Source organism: Simochromis diagramma, unplaced genomic scaffold, assembly GCF_900408965.1.
Source record: "Simochromis diagramma unplaced genomic scaffold, fSimDia1.1 OVJJ01000026.1, whole genome shotgun sequence".
NCBI classification, from domain to species: Eukaryota; Metazoa; Chordata; class Actinopteri; order Cichliformes; family Cichlidae; genus Simochromis; species Simochromis diagramma.
The window spans coordinates 7,445,492-7,465,069 of NW_024386985.1; the positions used below are offsets into that span (position 1 = coordinate 7,445,492).

Sequence of the window (19,578 nt, forward strand, 5' to 3'; positions counted from 1 at the left end):
GCTCATTTCATGCTTCTGTTTGTGATGGGCATTCAATCAGGAAGCCCTCAAACTGGGAGGAGCTAAATGAGCTTGCTTCAGAGAGTGACCTGAGGCCTGGTATCAGATAAAGAAGGATTATTTTGTGAGTTATGCTAAGCTGCTCTGTGAGAGTCCGAGAACAGAAACTTGGAGCTGGAGATGAGTTTGTGTCCATTCAGTTCAACCAGAACCGCCAAACAAATGAATATGAATGAACTTTGACGTGCTGATAAATGAACCTACAGATAATGTGGCTTAGCATTAACAATCATACACAAGCTCTTCATGGAGTGTGTCAGCTTTTTATTCTTTGAGTCGCTTTGAAGTTATTTTTCTTTCAGTGCCAACAAAAAGTACAGAAACAACCTCTGAGCCTCACATATGGGAGGTGGGGGCAACCTCCCAAGACTTTGAGATACCCCTACCACCGAGTCATGTCTTCAAAGACATACGCAGGACATTAGCTGAGGAAGGTAAAGCGGACTTTGCTCACAGACTGTGCTGCTGTGTGAGCTTCCATTATCAAATCTTTAAGTGCTCCACCTCCCACCTGCCCTTCTGCTCCACAGTATTTAACCTTGTGAGCTACAACAGCTCATTGGTCACTGAACCGACCACGGCCAAATCCAAGTGTGCACACGTAACAAACTGTTTGTACGAATCCTGTAACAGTGAATCAACTTTTTAAATACACACAAAAAAAATAATAAAATTCAGCTTTCTGTCTGTCTGGCACCGTGAGCTGGCTGCAGGGCTTCAGACCTGGGTCCACGTCTGTCTGTGCACAGAAGCTGCTGGAGGTTTGGAGGTGAGAGGGGTATCTCAAACACTAAAGCCCTTCTGGAGGCTTGGGTTACAACATTTACAGCATTTTCGAAGAAAACAACAGGGCCCTGCACCCTACACTGTGTGAGGACGGAGGAATCTCACACCCATGTGAGTGTTTTGTCAGAGAAGTGCACATTCCTGAGAGGCCGGGGGGAGGGTTAGAGAGGAGAGTAGCCTCTCCAAAATACTGCAGTTCTTCTTCACTGCTCTACATTAGTGCTATTAGGTGAGTATCACAAACACTGGCGATCTCTGCCACGCTGAGTCGCAAGCCAGACAGATGAGTCACACAGGTGACAGCGAAGCCGGCGCTCTGATCTTGGCAGTCACCTCCTGAGGAGGAACATCCGGGGCATGCAGGGCTGGTGTCCAACAGAAACCAGGAAAAATGAGCCGCCGCCTCCTTGTTCCAAATTGTCCGCCTGTGATTGGCTGCTCTTTTGCTCAGATTTTCTCCAGTTCATCAGTCCGGCTCGGCCGAAGGAAAACAGTCCTCAAGTCACGCCTGAGAACTCCTCAAGGAACACATTCCAGCTGCTCGTTTAGTTAGACCACCTTCTGACCTCAGACTGAACACCACGACCCTGGAAGAAGAAAAAAAAAAAAATCAGCTGAGGATTAAAAATAAATCTGAAGTTGTGAGCGAGCTGCAGTCAGCAAGACTCGGAGCCCTGAAGGCGCTTTGTTCCCACAGAACGATAATGAGTGGCTGTTTGTCACTCGGGGAACACGGCGTCCTTTCCTGTAGCCATTTCCTCGTCATGGGGTTTCAAAAACTTTTTGTGAACAAGATGCTCTCATGATGCCACTGACCCGCCAATCGGTGGCATGCAGCCTGTTGTCACATTTTAGTACCTGGTATCAGGTACTAAAACCCTGAAAACCGTGGCCAGTCGATCTGGTACTAATGGCTTCATAATCATACTGCTCAACTTGAGCACTCACAGCACTTTATACAACATGCCTCATTCACCCTTTCACACACATTCACACAAGCACTTTTTCCATGCTTAAGGCTTTCTAACGTTCACACTCTGAAGGTTCAGTGTCCTGCACAAGAATATTTGTCATGCAGACTAAAGCAGCTGAGAGAACGAGAAAGGTCTAAATACTCTGATAACAAAAAGGAAGTAACCAAGACAAACTTAACCAGAGACACGAGGACAAGACGGAGGGACGAATCTGAACAAAAGAAAAAAGGAACCAAAACTCGTTCATCCATCCATATTATCTTATTCAGGGTCAAACATCCACCAAAACAGAGAAAACAGAACCAGTGATGATGATCTATCTGTGAAGACAGGAACGTTTAAGTCTTAAATAATTAGCCTGAATCACTCTGAGGATGTTTGTTAGGATAAAAACAATGTTATATGAAGTGTTTCCAGTGAAAACAGTGAGCGAATAACCTGCTTTTTGTTTTTTTTAACAAATCACAACAGTCCAGGCGCTTTATATTGTAAGGTAAAGACCCTAATATAATACAGAGAAACTCCAACAATCACAAGACCCCCTATGAGCAAGCACACTAGTGACAGTGGGAAGGAAAAACTCCCTTTTAACAGGAAGAAACCTCCGGCAGAACCAGGCTCAGGGAGGGGCGGTCATCTGCTGGTGAGAAAGACAGGGCAGAGATAGGGCTGTGCAATATGACGAAAATCTCATATCTCGATATAGGACATTTCTCATCCCGATAACGATAAATATCACAAAATAGTGCATTTTCTGTAAATTCTGTGAATCTCGGGCAACTTTACTTGTGTGAAGTGTTTTGACCGATGCATGAAACGATATATTTTTAGATATAAGTTGTAACGGCTTCTATTTTCTTTGCGAGTATTTATTACATGGCGTGTTGCAGGGAAAAGCCTCTTCTAACATTTGAGTCTAAGGTTTATTTGGAGCACCTGACGGCTCTTTTTTGCTTCTCACCCGTAAACTCTCTCCATACTCTTTCAGGTGATTCTTGTGTAGGTGGTAAAAGAGAAAAAACACAGAGACACATTGTGGAATATTAAGATTAATAAAGAAGGTTACTAATAAAGGAGACATTTCTGTGACCGTTGTTGGGGTCAAAGGTCGTAAAGTGTTTTGTTTGTTTTTTTTCAGCATTCTTCTATAACACTGTGGTGACTTTTTATAAAATGATTCCAACTTCAGGTCAATATCTAATCAACAGAGCGAACGTTTAACCATTAACGTTTAAATGACAAACATTCCTCAGACGTTCTTGGAACATTCAGACTTTGTGACGTAACACTGCGCAGGCATTGTGGGGACGTTTCTGTAGCCTGCGTGGCTCTCACAGCACCCTTAAAGGTCGTGTCTGTGGGAGCCTGCGGTGACAGCCGCGCTGTCGCCCTGGAGCTCTACCCAGTCACGTACAGTCTCACACAATGATGCCCTTCTTGACGGCTCGCTGCAGTTCCTCCGCCCATAAGAGGAGCCAGCAATGCCAGAGACAGAACAAAGAGGCCTCTATGGAGGAGCAGGTCATTAAAGGGAGGGGGGGACTTCTCTCTCTGTCTTTGACACGTTGTGATTGTATGACAAAGTGGGTGAGAACACCATTTGTCCAGATTTGAAGCTTGCTATTCTTAGTTAACATTCTTGCTTTGATTTTGCCATACCATATGTTTGTTCTGTAGTTTGCAAAGATTTACTATCCCGGGTTTGTTTATGTTTTGCACTTTTGCAGTTTATGTAGTATAACATCTCGGTTTAAATCAACATTGACAAGTTTGTTAAGTTAACATTTTATTTATTTCAACTGTTAATTTGTCTAGTTTATTTGGTTTGAACTCACCTGACTTACCGGTGTTCCAGGAGCAAAAGGAGGAAGTGCTGCCTCACTTCCTGTATTTATAGCTTCCTGTTTAGCTTCTGATGTCACAGGAAGGGAACAGGTGAAGAGGGGGGAGAACTGGTTTAATTTAATAGAGTCAATTTTAGGATTATGTTTGTTTGAGAGAGATATATTGATGTAACATGTATTGGCTACACCTTAGTCTCTTTTATTGCCAGTAGTAGTAGCATCATGAGTTTATGAGAATGGTAATGTTTATCTTACCTACTGAATGGAATAGTCCGGAGGAGGATATTGTTTAGATAGCTTGAGTATTTAAGTAGAAGAGCTCAGGTGTTCAAAAGGAGAGGACCAGGTCAGTTTAGCTGAGTGCACTTGACATTAAATTTTGTTGGTTTAAGTTCAGTTATGTTTATTTCTACCAAGTTAACTTTGGAGTTGAGTTTTTCTTCATTTTTGTAAATATTTTTGGTCACAGTGATGTTAAACAAATCATTTGCTACCCTGGACAGCATCTGTCTCCTGCCCTTCTTCAGCCACACAAGCTATTTTACAGATTGACTGAGCTAAATCTGGGACATATTAACAGACCGGGATCATTATCTGACCATCAGAGCAAAGTGCAGCCGCTTACACAAGACGCTGCTGTAAACCATCAACGACACGATTAAAGTTTAATTCAATCAGCACCATCGAAACATGAAACACGCTTTAGTTCTTCCACAGAACCGCACGTCCCTGACTCCCGCACCCATAAGGTCTTTGTGATGGAATCACCAAATCGCCTTCCTCCACGTTCCCATCGAGTTCTACAGCGTTTGTTTTCCTACCTGTGCTTCAGAAAACACACACTAACACATCATAGCATCACACACGCTCCAACAACCACACTACACGAACTACACAACACACCTAACGTCAGCGCTTCTGTTCTCTACAGGTGGTACCTGTATCTGAGGGAGGCTGACAGCCCACAAATCAGGAGTCACGCTGCACACATCCACACCGAGTTTGTTCACATGAACTACAGACACACACACACACACAGACAGAGACACACAGAGACTCGACCCAGGCTTCATTTAAACAGTCTGACCTCTGACCTTTGTGGTCGTGTTTTGATGTCGTGTTTTGATGTGGAAACATCTAGCCGAGGACACAACGTCATCAGCTCTGCACGCACACCGCTGCTTCCTATTAACACGCAGACAACCTGAAAGAGAACTTCCTCCTGCACGGTTCATGCCCTCAGTGGCAAGTGTAAGTTTCCTCTAACACCTGCTTCCTTTCTTAGCCCAATGCTCTGTCTCCAACCACACCTGAATCTTTAAATATGCCCCATACACCCAGCAGCCTCAGACCTCTTTGCTTACTGTGAGCTTGAAAAGGTCACCATGTTACATCCTGTCTGTGTAGGTGTGTTTCCTGATGCAGGAACAGCTGTTAGACACTACACTGTGAACAGGTGAGTGCAGTCCTGATTGAGTTTTGTTAAGCGCTGTGGATTGTATCGCTGTCACTGACGCGGCTTTAACCTGCAACTATAGTGCGTACAGGTGATGTTACAGACTTACATGTTTTACCCACAGACACAAATTCATGCCCTCATCGACTCTCATGTTCACATCACCTCCAACAACAATCCGGGCGACGGGGTAAGCTGGCTGTCACTTCTTAGAGTCTGGTTCAGTTTATTTTTTTCTCTCGTTTTGTTCACCAGACGAGGACTCGGACCCGAAGCTGGGCTCAACGCTGGAGCGAAAGCTCCATCGGCAACTGTGACACAGCTAAACCACCTGCAAACATCTGCTTTTATAGAATATTACCATTTAAATTTTGAATCTAAATGATGTTCTTGTTGGTTTTGTGCTGTTTGGTGACACAATTATGACCATTACTATCTGCTACTACCTTTTGTTTGCATTTTATGTCAGAAATAAAATTTCACTGCATCCCGCCTCACTCGTGTCACTTCCTGTCATTAACAGGAAGATGCTCTTGCCAGAGCATCATCTCCTCTGAGATAAACAAACCATTTCCTTTGTTTTTTTTAATCGAACTGAAGGAAGAACAGCTACATGACAGTCTGGGGTTAAGACATGTGACATGCCCTGTCATCAGCGTGGAGGCTGTGATGTATGAAAGTCTTAGTTTCACCTGTATTGTGATCCAAGCAGGTCAGGTCAGAGGTCTCAGATCAGCAACATAAACAGGCGCTTGTCAGCTTACCTCGGCCCACAGCTCTGTCAGGACGCTGTGTCCTCCTCGTGCGTCTTCTGGTAGCCCAGCTGCCTCATGACCTCGCCACAGGACGCCTCCACCTGACTGATCTGCTCCACGCTCAGCCGCTCCCTCCAGGCGTGGACAGCCTCCTTGGCGTCGCGGGAGGAGATGAGGAATGGTCTGTCGGAAGAGTAGCCGTGCCCGCGTGTCATATTGAGCGCAAAGCTCTCGAGCGCGGCAGACGCGGGCAGGTCAGCGAAGCGGAGCAGCCTGCGTAGCTGCTCGGCCGGCCTCAGCACCAGGTCCTCGTAACGCAGGCGCAGGTAGCGGCTGCGCAGCCAGGGCGGTGCGCGCAGCTGCAGCAGCAGGTCGCGCAACCAGCCGTCACAGATGAGCTCCAGGGCGCCCGACACGTAGCTCTCCGCGCGCGTCGCACGGTTCGCGGGCGCAAGCAACCGCTTGTACCTGTCGCTCTGTCTCCGGCTGCGCAGCACCTGGATGCTCTCCTTCACCAGAGCGTGCTTCGACTTCAGACGCGAGTTGTGCACGGCGCGCGGGTCCCGGAACAGCTGCACGACGCGCAGGTTCACACTGGGGTCCCGCATCAGCGGCACGAGCGTGCCCAGGTCCAGCACACGCACACCTTTGATCACCATCACCGGGTACTTCCGGCACTCGCGCTCCAGCTCGCGCAGCTCCCTTCGCGGACACTGCGCGCACAGCTCCTCCTTCACCAGTCCCACCTCGTGGCGCCGGTGCGCGCGGCACAGCGGTTCGGAGCACAGCACCTTGTTGGTCTTCCAGCCGAAGATGAAAGCGCTGCTCACGTTCTGCCCGCCCGCGTACAGCCGCAGCACCGAGAAGTCACAGCGGAAGAGTGCGCTCATCATGTCGCGCACGGCACCCTGCAGGCTCTGCGCGTCCCCAGGGTACAGCGCCTGCCAGATGTGCCACATGGGCTCATACAGGTAGAACACGTCCGGATGCTGGTTGAACAGCTCGCCCAAGAAGGAGGAGCCGGTCCTCCAGGTGGCGTGCAGGTAGACATGGATCCGTGGCTGGCTGCGGTTAGAGGCGGGCTCGGTCGCCGGCTCGCTGCCGTTGGGACCCCCAGCGTCCTCCCACGGCAATTCCAGCTCCGGGCAGCGGGGCTGGAGCTGCGCCGCCGGCCGGGTCGCCCGGTCCCGAGAGTCAAGCACGTAGGGCAGAAGCAGCAGCAGTCCGGTGTAGGCCAGGATCAGCAGCAGGTACTTCTTGTTCAGCCTCCTCTTCATCTCCGCGCAGGGTCGCTGCTGTACGGAGTGTTAGCCACGCCCCCTGCCGCTTCGTCTGAGTAGAAACACCAGCACCGCTGTCTCACGCCGGGACTACTGTCGTCCACCGTCTCTGTGAGTTAAGAGTGCGCAGTGTGGGGGCGGGACTTGTTGACGCCGACAACAGAGAGCATCGAAGGAAAGAGGCGTCCACCAAAAGCACCCGCCCGTGAGCGCGCTGAATTATGGGAACCCCAGTGTTTCAGCGCACTCGCCGCCTTCTGTGAGCGCTTTAAGCTAATAGCATAGCTCATGAGTTCACAGAGGGCGCTAGCGAGTCTATAGCTGTAGAACAAAACTGCTATGAACCTTTTTCTTCTGGAAACATAGAGTGTTAAGAATGTGTAAGTATTCAAATATAGAGAAATAAATACAGTCAAATCAAAAGTTATTTAAAGGCTTTTATTTTCCTAAAATCTTCTATTGTACATATGTGAGCATGACCTGAGCATCTGCAGAGAATCATCACCATCACCACGGGGGCTTTTGACTGCGCTCCTCACCTGGTAAACAGGCGATATCAAGATAGCCCGTCCTCTCGTTGACCCGTGCAAGCATTATCCGGGTCACTGCAAGAACTAAACCATGGACTTGCTGTCTAGAAGCATCTTCACGTACTCATTTTAGTCCTTTAACGTATTTCAGTGCTTTTTGTTTACTAGTGCCCGTGCGGCCTCTGCTGCTCATACGGATGCATTACCGCCATTTTCCTACGTAGATTCACAGAAAGTGGAATATTCAGTTTTTGTCATTTTTTGTACCGACTGAGAAACGAGGTTTAACTACTTTAAAACAGTAAAAAATAAAAACGGTAACTAATTTGAATTGTTTTTGCGCATGCTCAGTGCTACTTGTTTGTTATGGAGGTGGGGCTAACACTGCGCGGTCCTGTAGGAATCAATGGAGGAGACAGCCATTTGTCTATAATGGCGCATTTAAGACATCTCCGGTGCTGTTAGCCTGTTCGCGGGTGGAAACCGCGGGCTGGAAGCAGACCGACAGGCCGCTTCGATCTGTGCCCGTTCACGGGGACTGCAGCCCGGCTGACAGCGTCAACATGGCGCACTGGAGCACCTTCGAAAAGGAGAGTGAGAGAGAGACGAAGCGGCTGATCAGGTGTCTCAGCGGGATCGAGGATGAGGAGGACCAAAACTTCCAGCTGGCGCTCAAATTCGCCTGGTCCAACTTTAAGTGAGTTTTTACGGGTGTGCGGGGGAGCAGGCTGCTGCACACAGCGTCCTAACATCCGCCTCGTGTCTCCTCAGGTTTCATCGATATCTGGACACAGACAGCCACAAAGTGGAGCGCAGTGTCAGCGGGTGAGTGACTCCTTCAAAACAGTGAAGTCTGAGCAAACTAAACATGTGTATGTTCTCCTTCAGGGCTCTGCATGTCCTCCTGTCCCAGAATCCTCCTCTGTCACTGCACCCCTCTGCTTGTCCCCCTTCGCTACATCCACCAACCTCCCCTAAGTTCTTCTTCTTCTTCTCCTCCTGCCTGGCAGCTCCATCGTAATCCTCCGCTCTTCGTCTCCAGCTAACGTTATGGTATAGTGACAGTCTGCCCTGTTTTCCAGAATCTACGAGAAGCTCGTGGTGCACTCGGACCTACAGAAAGCAGAAAGCTGGATGAGACTGACTGAAGAATTCCTGAACTCACCTTTACCGAACACAGATGGGGAAAAGGTAGCGCACAGCTGTTTTCTGCTCTATCACAGACGGATACGCGATCAATACTCATGTGCAACACCAGTCAGTGTTGGCATGCTGCATCATATTCTAGCGTGAAACTTGTGAACGAAAGTCAGAGGGGATTTTGGATGGATGAAGGTAATAAGTGTAAACTTGCAATCAATAAACAATCACATTAGTCTTTTCAAGTCAAGTAGCTTTATTGTCATTCCCACCATGCGTCGTCGTACAGTACACAGTGAAGCGAGACAGCATTCCTCCAAGACCATGGTGCTACATATATCAGACGATCAACACAAGACTACATAAAGTGCGCAAGAAACCAAAACAAAGACAGAACGATACAGACACAGCAGTGCAAGAGAAAAGTGCACAGTAATAAAGTGTGCGCTAGTTTTCTGACAGATGACGCAGCCCTAATGGGTCAGTATCACATGTTACACACACAGTTTTCTGGTGTGTCGGGCTCAAACATTGAAACATGACTGCAATGATGTGAGAATATCTCAGTGAAACGTGATCTGTGTTTCCTCAGACCGATGCACACTACAGCATACTGTCACTGCTGCTCTGCCTGTCAGGATCCCCCTCAAACACAGACTTCACAGAGCGACCCAGGCTGAAGGAGGCCGGTGAGAACCGCATTCTTCCCTTTATCTGTGACCAACGTGTCAACACATTCTGAATTCATTAATTCTGCTTTTCTCAGGTTGGAGTTGGAAACACAAACGGTACAAACAGAACGTTTTTCACATATTCTTCCAAAGCAGTTTTTTTCTCTCATTAAAAGTAGAACCTTTTAAACCAAAGGTTTGTTTTAGTGAATCCCACATTACAGATGCTAATGATGCTTTGACACCAGGATCAGATGAACAGATTCCAGTGACGTCGTCACAGTCGCGCCCATGTTTCTGTTTCAGAGTCAGAGCGAAAGCTTCAGCAGCAGGAAATCTGCCCACCGTGTTTCGCTGCACAACATCAGTGCAGTGATTATAAGTTCACTTCATGTCAAAGGCCAAATGATTTGTTTCCAGATAACCTTAGCACTTAGCCTTGAAGGCTAAAAATCACACAGTTTATGTTAATCTTTCCGTCTTATGTCTGCAGAACCGGAGGACAAGTTTGACTGGGCTAAATATCTGATGGAGGGCGAGGATGCAGACATGGGGCCGTACCCAGACACACCTGTGAGTCACCGAGCCCACCTTTATGAATGCAGAGCTGTTTCTGATTCTCTGATCGAAAACCCGGTGTCAGCGGGTTTTTGCTCAGGGTGATCTGGTGCAACTGTGGTGTGGTGTTCATGTTGCACCACACCACAGTCACATGACTTTAACATCATCACTAACCTGTGTTCACAGGCAGAAAAACAAAACTCATTTCTGACCCACAAGTACAAACCCAGAAAAGCTCCAACAAAGTCAGATGCTGAAAAAAACCTAAAGAAAGTCACATTTTCTTCACTGTAGAACAGAAAAAGCTGTTTTGAATCAAACGTGAACTTGTGTTGAATCTGACGGCAGCGTCACGTCTGTAAAGTAGGACAGGTCTGTGTTTCCTCTCTGACATCAGTCTGTGATGGTCTGTGAACTGAGGACAGCAGCTGGTCTGATCTGATTGAGGATTCCAGCTGCTCGGTAGTCCCGGCTCTGCTTCATCCTGTTTCACAACGCTCTAGATGTTGTCGGCCGGTCAGAGGTCTGGACTGCAGGTGGGCCAGACTCTTCTCCTCTGAAGCCATGCTGATGATTCTGACCTGAGATCAGTTTCCGCTTTGCCTTGGTCCATTTTAAAGAGGAGCCGGCGCTGTTTCTCGATCATGGTCACACGTGGCTTCGTGTCAGTATGACGAAGCTGTAACCAGCACGTGTGGATGGCACGCCGAGCTGCTCGCAGACGCTGGTTTATGGAAATATTCCTGAGCCGTGCACAGATTTATCACAGAGCAGTGTTTCTGCTGAAGGTTACAGTCATCAGCCTGCGCACAGAGAGCACACTCAGATCCTCCGAGTGTGCTGATGATGTCATGTTGTGTAGATGATGAGATGTTCACAGCGTGGACTGTGATTCTTAAATAGGTTGGTGAACCTCTGAGAAGCTCCGCCTCTCTGAGATGATCTTTTTCTACCTGATCACGTGACCGACCTGCTGCCAGCTCACCTTTGATCTTCTCTTTAGCACCGCTGACTTTCACACACTTTTGTTGCTCCGTCCCATATTTTAGGGTGTCGCTGTCGCCAAATTCCCCATGAGCTCAGATTTGTCACGAAGCAGTAAAATGTCTCATTTTGAGTATTTACTGTGTTTTCTGTGTTCTATTGTGGATAAAATATGAGTTTATGGGATTTGCAGATCATTGCATTCTGCTTTTATATATTTTAGGAAGTGTCCTGGTTTGTATTATACTGAGCACAGTACCTACAGGCGTATTACAGGTAAGCTGTGCCCATCAGTGTTTCCTGTTTCATAGGAGTGGTCTGAGGAGGAGAGCGAGGATGATGACAGTCAGCAGCCAATCAGCAGGGAGGACTCTGGGATCCAGCTGGACAGGACGCCTCAGGAGGACCAGGACAACGCCAACAAAACCGTTCCAGTCACGTGGACAGGTGCGAAGCAGTCACACAGCAGAAGGTGCAGGTCTTTACAACGTTTCCACCAAATGAGAGGAAGGAGCTTCTGGTTTGTTTCCTGTTCAGTTACAAAAGCTGAACAGAAAACGTTGATGTCACTACCCAGAATGCGCTGCAGTGTAAGCGACTCGGACATGGAGGGTGTTTTATTGTCACACTGAACCTTTTCCCCATGTTTCCTCTCAGTGGGGGAGCCTGACGCTAGGGCCTGGCTGGAGCAGCATCTGGTGACCCCGTACTGGGCATCGCACGCACCTCGTTTTCCCCACAGCCTGCATCTGCACTCCAACCTCCTCAATGTGTGGTGAGTTCATCCTCACTGATAGTCAAAAATTAATATACCGTGTCCTACCTGTGGGGAGAACATTTGGACATGGAAGCCCCCCCCCTAACGGAAGAGCTGGGAGAGGGATGCCTGGGTGCAGTTGGGGAAGGAGCTATAGTTTGAAATTAGAGTATTTGGTGCTGATGCTGCATTTGTCCCCTCAGGGATCAGCACCTGTATAACACGGACCCGCTGTACCTGCCAGAAGAGAAGGCCTTCGTCACAGAGACGCAAGTAATTCGAGAAACGCTGTGGTAAGAGATGACGACAGTCGCCTGCAGGTCGCCGCACGCCGAGATCAGGTTTGTGTTGAGAGTGGGTTCAGGGTCCTGCTGACTGTGTGAGTTTCTTCCTGCAGGCTTCTCTCTGGGGTCAAGAAACACTTCATATTCCAGCAGCACGACGGAAAGGTGTCAGTCAGAAGTAATGTGGTGGTGACTCATCTGACCGGCGTGAGTTCACATCTGACGGAGGTCACTGAGCACGTGCAATGCGGGCTGTAGTGAAACGTGTTTTTCTCCTCTGTGCTGCAGAACTGCCTGCGCTCTGTCCTCGAGCACATCGCCGTCTATGGTCAGGCTGTGTTCAGGCTGCAGAGGTTCATCGACGAGGTGACGGGCCACAGCTCGGAGCCGGGCCCGCCGGGCACCGCGTCCACCTACGGCTCTAAGAAGGCCTCCGAGCCTCCCTTCAGGACCTACCAGGCCTTCGTGTGGGCACTCAACAAGTACTTCACAAGTTTCAAGGAGGAGCTTACCACGATCGAGAGGGAGCTCATATGCAACGGTAAGTCCAAGCTTGTTTAGGGATCACTGAGGCTTCCTGTTTTCGTGCTGGTTTTCTTGTTCTGTCATCCTGAGCCCGGCCGCCTTAGTTTGATTCCCAATCTGCGCCGTGTCTGTTTGCAGATGAGACCGTGACTCTGTCTGCAGTGCTGGAGCGGCTCAGCCCTCACCTGGCTCAGATCAAAGTGCTGCACAGGGTCTTTTGCACGGGTGTCGCCGAAGTGCCGCCCGCCACCCCCAACGTTGTGCGGGCTTCTCACCTGCTCAACACCCTCTATAAGGCCATCATAGAGTATGACAGCGTCGGCGAGGCATCGGAGCAGGCAGTGAGCACTCGTCGTGGGATACTGTGACATGGGGGCGATTTAGTGGAAGGAAACAAACGCATCTGCTCTCTCTTTCTGCCAGGTGGCGTTGTTGTTCTCCCTGTGGACGGAGACGGTCCGGCCGTATTTGGAGATCGTAGACGAGTGGATCGTTCACGGCCATCTGTTTGACCCTGCCAGAGAATTCATCATCCAGAGGTGCGCTGCAGAAACCGTGTGTGTGCGTGTGATGTGACTTCAGCAGCGTTTTGTGGGCTGAGTTTCTTTCTCCCGCTGCAGGAACAAAGACGTGCCCGTGAATCACAGGGACTTCTGGTACGCCACCTACACGCTGTACAGCGTATCAGAGACGGTGGACAGTGAGGAGAAGCTGAATGACGCGGCCAGCGGGAGCTCCGGGGGGGATCAGGCCTCGGGGGGCAGACAGCTCACCATGGTGTCCTTCCTTAAACCTGTCCTCAAGCAGATTATCATGGCCGGGAAGTCCATGCAGCTGCTCAAGAACCTGGACTGCAAGGAGGCAGAGAAGTCGCAGCGAGCCTCCAGAGGTCAGTGCTTCGTTCTGTCTGTTTGTTTCAGTAAAGGAAGGCGCTGCATTGACCGGGTCAACGCAAACCACAGATGGGGTTTTCTTTGCTTCTGCTCTCCCGGATGTCTTCAGGGTTTGTTGAGTGCCATGCCTCTGCCGATGAGCTGACCTCACTAACCTGGGCTGTCTGTCCTGGATGTTTGCTTGCAGACGCAGAGAGGAAGAGTCTGCACACGCTTTTTCTGGAGTCCGTGCAGTCGCGCCTCTGCAGCCGAGAGGAGTCTCCGGCGGATGGCATGACGGAGCAGCAATCCACAAGGAGGAGTCTGATCAAGATGCAGTCCATCATGGCGCGGCACCTCGAGATTGACGATGTCCATGACCCGCTGCTGGCCATCAACTTTGCCAGGTAATGCCAGAGTTCTTCTACAAGCCTCTGAGCAAATGTCCAGCGAGGATCAACAAAAAGTCTGGGATTCATCGCAGGATAAAGATGCAGATTGTCAGAAATGTAAGCTGTTCACGTCTTAGAAGAGTGGACAGCTCAGAGCTCAGAGTTTGTCTTTAGCTCTGAACGTGACAAACAAATTGTGATGTGAGATTTTCTGTTTTCCACTCCTCCGAGCTCTGCGCGGATACGAGCGAGATTTCTTTATTCCCGAGTCTGAGTGCATTCTGTCTGCCCTCCTCTTCCTCAGACTGTACTTGGAGCAGAGCGACTTCCAGGAGTGTTTCTCCGGAGGGGATTTCAGCGTGGACCGCTCGTCCCAGTCGGTCACCTGCCAGACGTTTGAGCTCACACTGCGTTCCTGTCTCTACCCGCACATTGAGAGGAGGTACATTGAGTGCTGTGGGAACCTGATGAAGACTCTGACAAAAGACTACAGGTAAGCACGGCTCTTCAGCTACGCTTTTCCTGTTTCCAAAATCAGGGAAAGGGAAGCTTCTGAGCTCTGTGGCGTGTCTGCAGGTTGCTGGAATACCTTCAGGCGATGAGGAACTACTTCCTGCTGGAAGCTGGAGACACCATGTATGATTTTTACACGGCCATCTTTGACAAGGTGCAGGAGAAGGAGAGCTGGCAGCAGCCGTCGTTTCTGAACGTGCAGCTGCAAGAGGCGGTCGGACAGCGCTACCCGGAGGACAGCAGCAGGTACAGTGCACATTTGCTGTGACACAGTTCCTTATTTATGTTAGAATCAGTTTGATCAGGCATCTCTGTTTCCCAGGCTGTCGGTGTTTCTGGAGCCCATCGACGCTTCCAGGAAAAAACAGCCTGTGAACAACCTGGAAGTCCTCACGCTGAGCTACAAGGTGAACACTGCAGTTTGTGCTTTGGTGTCTGTCGGTGCGTTGTTCAATCTGCCACCTGACGTTTCCTGGTGCGTGTCTGCACAGGTTCCCTGGCCCGTGGACATTGTGATCAGCTCTGAGTGTCAGAAGATCTACAACCAAGTGTTCCTCCTCCTGCTGCAGATCAAATGGGCCAAGTACAGTCTGGACACGCTTCGATTCAGTGGTACAAGCTCCACGTGAAGCTGAAAACTGAAAATAAGCCCGTTTCAGTCATTTCTCTGATAAATGGTTGTTACTCGTAGGTTTTACAGACGTCACTAAGAAGCTGGAGGGCGCCACAGCCGAGGAGGTCAAGGTCAAAGAGCGCGTGAACCAGCAGATCCACAGGATGTGTCTGCTCAGGGTCAAACTGATGCACTTTGTCAACAGCCTTCACAACTACATCATGACGAGGGTGAGGCAAGCCACCAAACTGACCTCCTGCAAACAGGAAGTGCACCCATGACATTCAATTCACTTCATTTTTATTTTCACAGCACCAAATCACAACAGCAGTCACCACAAGGTGCTTTATATTGTAAGGTAGACCCTACAATCAAATATACAGAGAAAAACCCAACAATCCTATGACCCCCTATGACCATGCCAATTGTGACAGTGGGAAGGGAAAATTCCCTTTTAACAGGAAGACACCTCCTGCAGAACCAGGCTCTGTGAGGATGAGGGGAGTCCTCACTGCACTCTCAGTTTGACCAACTCTGGCTCTTCATCTGCTTTGTGTCTCGGCAGATTCTGCACAGCACGGGACTCGAGTTTCAGCACCAAGTGCAGGAAGCCAAGGACTTGGACCAGCTCATCAAGATCCATTACAGATACCTGGCCACGATTCACGACCGTTGCCTGCTGAGGGAGAAGGTGAACTTTTATGATGGTGCCGTCACCACCAGTCTGACTGCTGACGCAATCAGCTGTAAAGAAGGTTCCTGTTTGTTTGAGATGATGAAAAAGCTTTCGTTCGTTTACGAACACGATGAGCAGCTTGAGGTGTTTCTCAGTTTTCCTGCTTTAGTACAAAAAATGCTGCTGCACCATTCGCACCGGTGCTTGTACTGACCTCACTGTAGTGTGTGATGGCGGGCAAGTAAATAAATTGGATCTGATAAGACAGTGATTCTTTATGTTTCCAGGAAAACTTGTAAAACACTGTACTGTGGGCGGGACCAGAACCTTCAGTGGGCTGAATCTCACTTTGGCTCCCTGCTCAGACTCACCTGTTTCTACATGTTGTCTTTTCTCAGGTCAGTTTTGTGAAGGAGGCGATAATGAAGGTTCTGAATCTCGTGCTCATCTTCTCGGACAGATGGCAGGCTGGAGCCTGGAAGTAAGAGTGATGTGTCTATTCAGTGGTGTTGATGTGACAGTTGTGCGCATCCAGGTACAGAGACGACACACCAGCTCTGCAGCTAAATGTTGTTTCTCTTTCAGGATAGAGTCCATCGATAAAATGGAATCTGATTTCAAAAACTGCCACATGTTCCTTGTGACAATCCTCAATAAGGCGGTGTGCCGGGGCTCCTTCCCTCACTGTGAGTCTGTCGTCTGGGTGATGATGTCATACGCAGTGATTGTGTACGGTGACCCAAAGGTGCAGAACATCCGACTTGGAAAAGCTTAAATGTAAAATCGGTCGGCGCTTCGAGGCTGTCGGGATCCAGCTGCAGCGCTCTGTGTTTCCTCCATACAGAGTGTGTCCGCAGTTCAGAGGGGATCGACTTCATAAGTGCACGAGATATCCGCACAACATTTTCAGCCTGAAAATGTCGTTACGAGGGCTCGGGCGTGTGCGGTTAAAGTCTTCCAAGGGCCAACAAAAGCCAACCTTCAGTTATTGACATCTGCATCAGCTCAGACTCAGGAACCACAAGTCTCCTGCAATCTGATCCTTCGAGGTCAATTTAACAGGATATGAAAGTAATAAATGAGAAATAGGATGTTTGTGCTGGTCATCCTGTCAGCACACAGGATTGAATGATTGAAAACCTTTCCAGTTAGTGAAATATGTGTTTGGCACCTCTGGGCCACCGTAGCTGTCCGGTGTGTTGTTGTATGCTGTGAGCAGAGAGGAGCTGATGACGTCTGTCTCTCTTGTTGTGCAGTGGAGTCTCTGGCGCTCTCTCTGATGGCGGGGTTCGAGCAGTGCTGACGAGCCGGACACGAGCACGCTCTGTGACGATATCATTGTCTGCTGAGACGGACTCAGACCGGCCTGCTGCTTCTCCACAAATTTCATGAATGCTTGTATTTTAATATTAATAACGTCTGTGACGAGGCAGAATAAAGATGATGTGACAATATGTGCTGACATTTGACTCCGTTATTCACTTTACGTTGTGTAAAGGACCGTGACCCGACAGACTGGGTTTTTTAATTGATTTTGCACTCATGTACAACGTCCTAGTTCAGCACACACACACACACACAATCGCCAGCTGTCTGCATACTCTCCCATTTCGGTCTCTGCCCTCACTTTACGAAGGGAGGAACCCCGTTAGTTTGATCATGTCCACCTGATTTATATATTTGTTCTGGTTAAAGAAGGGTTAAGTTTCTCCGAGGGTTGATGAGCTCTGATGAGAGCCTGTTGTTTTACTTCACTTCTCGCGTGTCAGCCAATCGGTGAAGCTCTTGGCAGCTCTTGTCCCTCCTTAGTACCACCTCCCAAGTTTTCAGTCTCTTGTTTCTACAGCTGAACAGACCAGGCAGACTTTTTTTTTTTTTTTTAGAACTTTATTTATAAACAACAGTATAACCTACAAGGCACCATCATTAATCCGAATATGTAATATCCTCGGTTGAGCGTTACAACGAGAAAAGAGGAAGAAAAAACAACCCCAAAAAAAACCAATAAACACAAAGCCAAAAGAGCTAACAAAAAAGAAAGAACAGTCATTGAAGGATTTGAAACTAAAGGCAAAAATCAATATGAACAAAAAAGGGCAGTCATGATCATTAAATAGGGAGGTTTCTTTTTTTAACATAGATTATACTTGTTAAACAAAACAAGTTTATGAGCTTTTTTCTTATTCACAAGTTTCAGCGATTATCCCAGAGTTTAAAGTCATTCAGCCATCTGTTTATACATGGTTTAGTTTTAAAATATCTGCATTTGTGAATAAAAAATTGTTCCAGTAACAAAAACGTCCTAATCAACAAGTCAAAATCTACTTTCTCAGCAAGTATTACAAATTTTATTACTGTCACCGTCAAATGTGGTAACTGAATTCTCCTGGACTGTAGCCAGCTCCACATGTCAATCCAGAAGGAGTGCACTGATTCACAGTAGAAAAACAAGTGATCCAGACTTTCAGTATCATTTTCACAAAATGTGCAGGCGTTCACATCTAAGTTAAATTTCCGTCTTTAGAATTCATTGGTTGGATAAACCTCATTTATGATTTTAAAGTTAACCTCTTTTACTTTAGGGGAAAGAGGAAGTGAGATATACTTTCTTCTTATCGCCTTAACCTCCATGGTGTCGAATTCTTTAAGAATATAATTTCTTTTAACCGGATTAGGGCAAATTTCATTTATCAAAATATTCTTTATCACCTTGTTTGTAAACCTGGTGTCACCAAATTCAACTCCAGCTATGCAGAGCTGTCTCAGTCCAGGAGAAATTTTAGAGTGCACAATATCTTCATTTATCGTTGATCTCAAAGGGACTGGGATGGCTTTTATTAGGGATTTATATCTCTTAGCAGTACATCTTACATCAAATTTCTCACAAAACGTCTCATGTTTTAATAAGACCCCATTCTTGTCCATAAAATGAGCTACAGCCCAAATCCCTTTAGATCTCCATTCATCCATGTACGCAGATTTCCTACACAGACGGATATACCTGTTGTTCCATATAGGGGTATTGTGAGGAGTAAAGTTATATTTATAGATTAATTTCCAGTAGAGAAGGACCTGCTGATGGAAAGCTGAGAGTTGAGCAGGCGGACTAAAACTTTGTTATCGAGGGCAGAGCGAAACCGGAAGGTTTACTGAGATGTGGCTTCACGTAAACGCTGACCATCCACTTGACAGCGGTCAGGTTTTTGTATGGGATGAATCCAAAGACCAGGTCAGCGATTCCAGAACCCAGAGTGTTCCAGTGTTCACTGGATGGCGAGCCAACCCAAGATCCTAGGAGACGATATACATATACACGCACACTCATTTGCACATTGATGGACTACAATCCTCTACTGTACAAGTAGTACGGTAGGACAGACAATCACACACACACACACACACTCCTCATTGGATGGACTCTAATGCAATACACCTGTTTGTCATGGGCCCCACTGGTACCATTTGGACTTAAAAGGACTAATTCTTTTACTTGTGCACAATTTTATTTTTATTCTATTTTTTTGCTACTTTGGGGAAAAATTTTATACTTGAAGTTCTGTTAAAACCTGTTGTAATACTGTGTTGTTTACAAAATTCTTTTAAAAGGCTTAACATCACTAAAGTACTTTTAAGCCAGTGTTTGTCTGATTTCTCTGCCATAGTAATAGTAGTAGTAGTAAAATAGTTTTTAATTTATTTCTTGCATATTTCCACAACTCCTATCAAGAACACATTCTGAGTGTGCGTGTACAATCTACCATTGTATATATTGTATTATCTTATTTATTTTGTATTTCTTGTCTTTATATTCTGGTATACTCTTTGTATTCTTCTACTATCTGTACCTGAGCTGTGGTAATGCACAAATTTCCCCGCCGCAGGATCAATAAAGTCTTATCTTATCT

At 47.6% G+C, this 19,578-nt stretch overlaps 2 protein-coding genes across 3 annotated transcripts; one reads left to right on the forward strand and one right to left on the reverse strand.

Moving 5' to 3' along the window:
- Nucleotides 1–307: 307 nt before the first annotated feature.
- chst7 (carbohydrate (N-acetylglucosamine 6-O) sulfotransferase 7) lies at nt 308–7,349 on the reverse strand. Its single transcript, XM_040040006.1, has 2 exons — nt 5,885–7,349; nt 308–1,433 (listed from the first exon to the last, which is right to left on the reverse strand). Exon 1 carries the CDS (start codon nt 7,150–7,152, stop codon nt 5,902–5,904), a length of 1,251 nt encoding a protein of 416 aa, XP_039895940.1. The 5' UTR covers nt 7,153–7,349; the 3' UTR covers nt 308–1,433; nt 5,885–5,901.
- Nucleotides 7,350–7,378: 29 nt separating this feature from the next.
- On the forward strand, nt 7,379–17,127 carry tubgcp5 (tubulin, gamma complex associated protein 5). 2 transcript variants are annotated; one of them, XM_040040004.1, is made up of 24 exons: nt 7,379–7,535; nt 8,086–8,382; nt 8,457–8,510; nt 8,768–8,876; nt 9,418–9,514; nt 9,990–10,069; nt 11,353–11,488; nt 11,699–11,816; nt 12,002–12,091; nt 12,196–12,289; nt 12,371–12,623; nt 12,746–12,948; nt 13,031–13,146; nt 13,228–13,496; nt 13,688–13,886; nt 14,176–14,364; nt 14,448–14,630; nt 14,707–14,791; nt 14,876–14,996; nt 15,076–15,227; nt 15,563–15,688; nt 16,072–16,154; nt 16,259–16,359; nt 16,930–16,976. In XM_040040004.1, the coding sequence occupies exons 2-24, from the start codon at nt 8,249–8,251 to the stop codon at nt 16,974–16,976; spliced, it is 3,039 nt and encodes a 1,012-aa protein (XP_039895938.1). In that variant the 5' UTR covers nt 7,379–7,535; nt 8,086–8,248. The 2 variants fall into 2 exon arrangements, with proteins under 2 accessions (XP_039895938.1, XP_039895937.1); XM_040040003.1 differs by lacking the exon at nt 7,379–7,535 and having other exon boundaries at nt 8,249–8,382; nt 16,930–17,127.
- Nucleotides 17,128–19,578: the final 2,451 nt, after the last annotated feature.

Coding starts and splice junctions, on each gene's coding strand:
- chst7 (XM_040040006.1), bottom strand. CDS start 7,152: ATGAAGAGGAGGCTGAACAAGAAGTACCTGCTGCTGATCCTGGCCTAC.
- tubgcp5 (XM_040040004.1), top strand. CDS start 8,249: ATGGCGCACTGGAGCACCTTCGAAAAGGAGAGTGAGAGAGAGACGAAG. Junction 12,092..12,195: donor GTAATTCGAGAAACGCTGTG/GTAAGAGATGAC, acceptor TTCTTCCTGCAG/GCTTCTCTCTGGGGTCAAGA. Junction 15,228..15,562: donor ACAACTACATCATGACGAGG/GTGAGGCAAGCC, acceptor GTGTCTCGGCAG/ATTCTGCACAGCACGGGACT.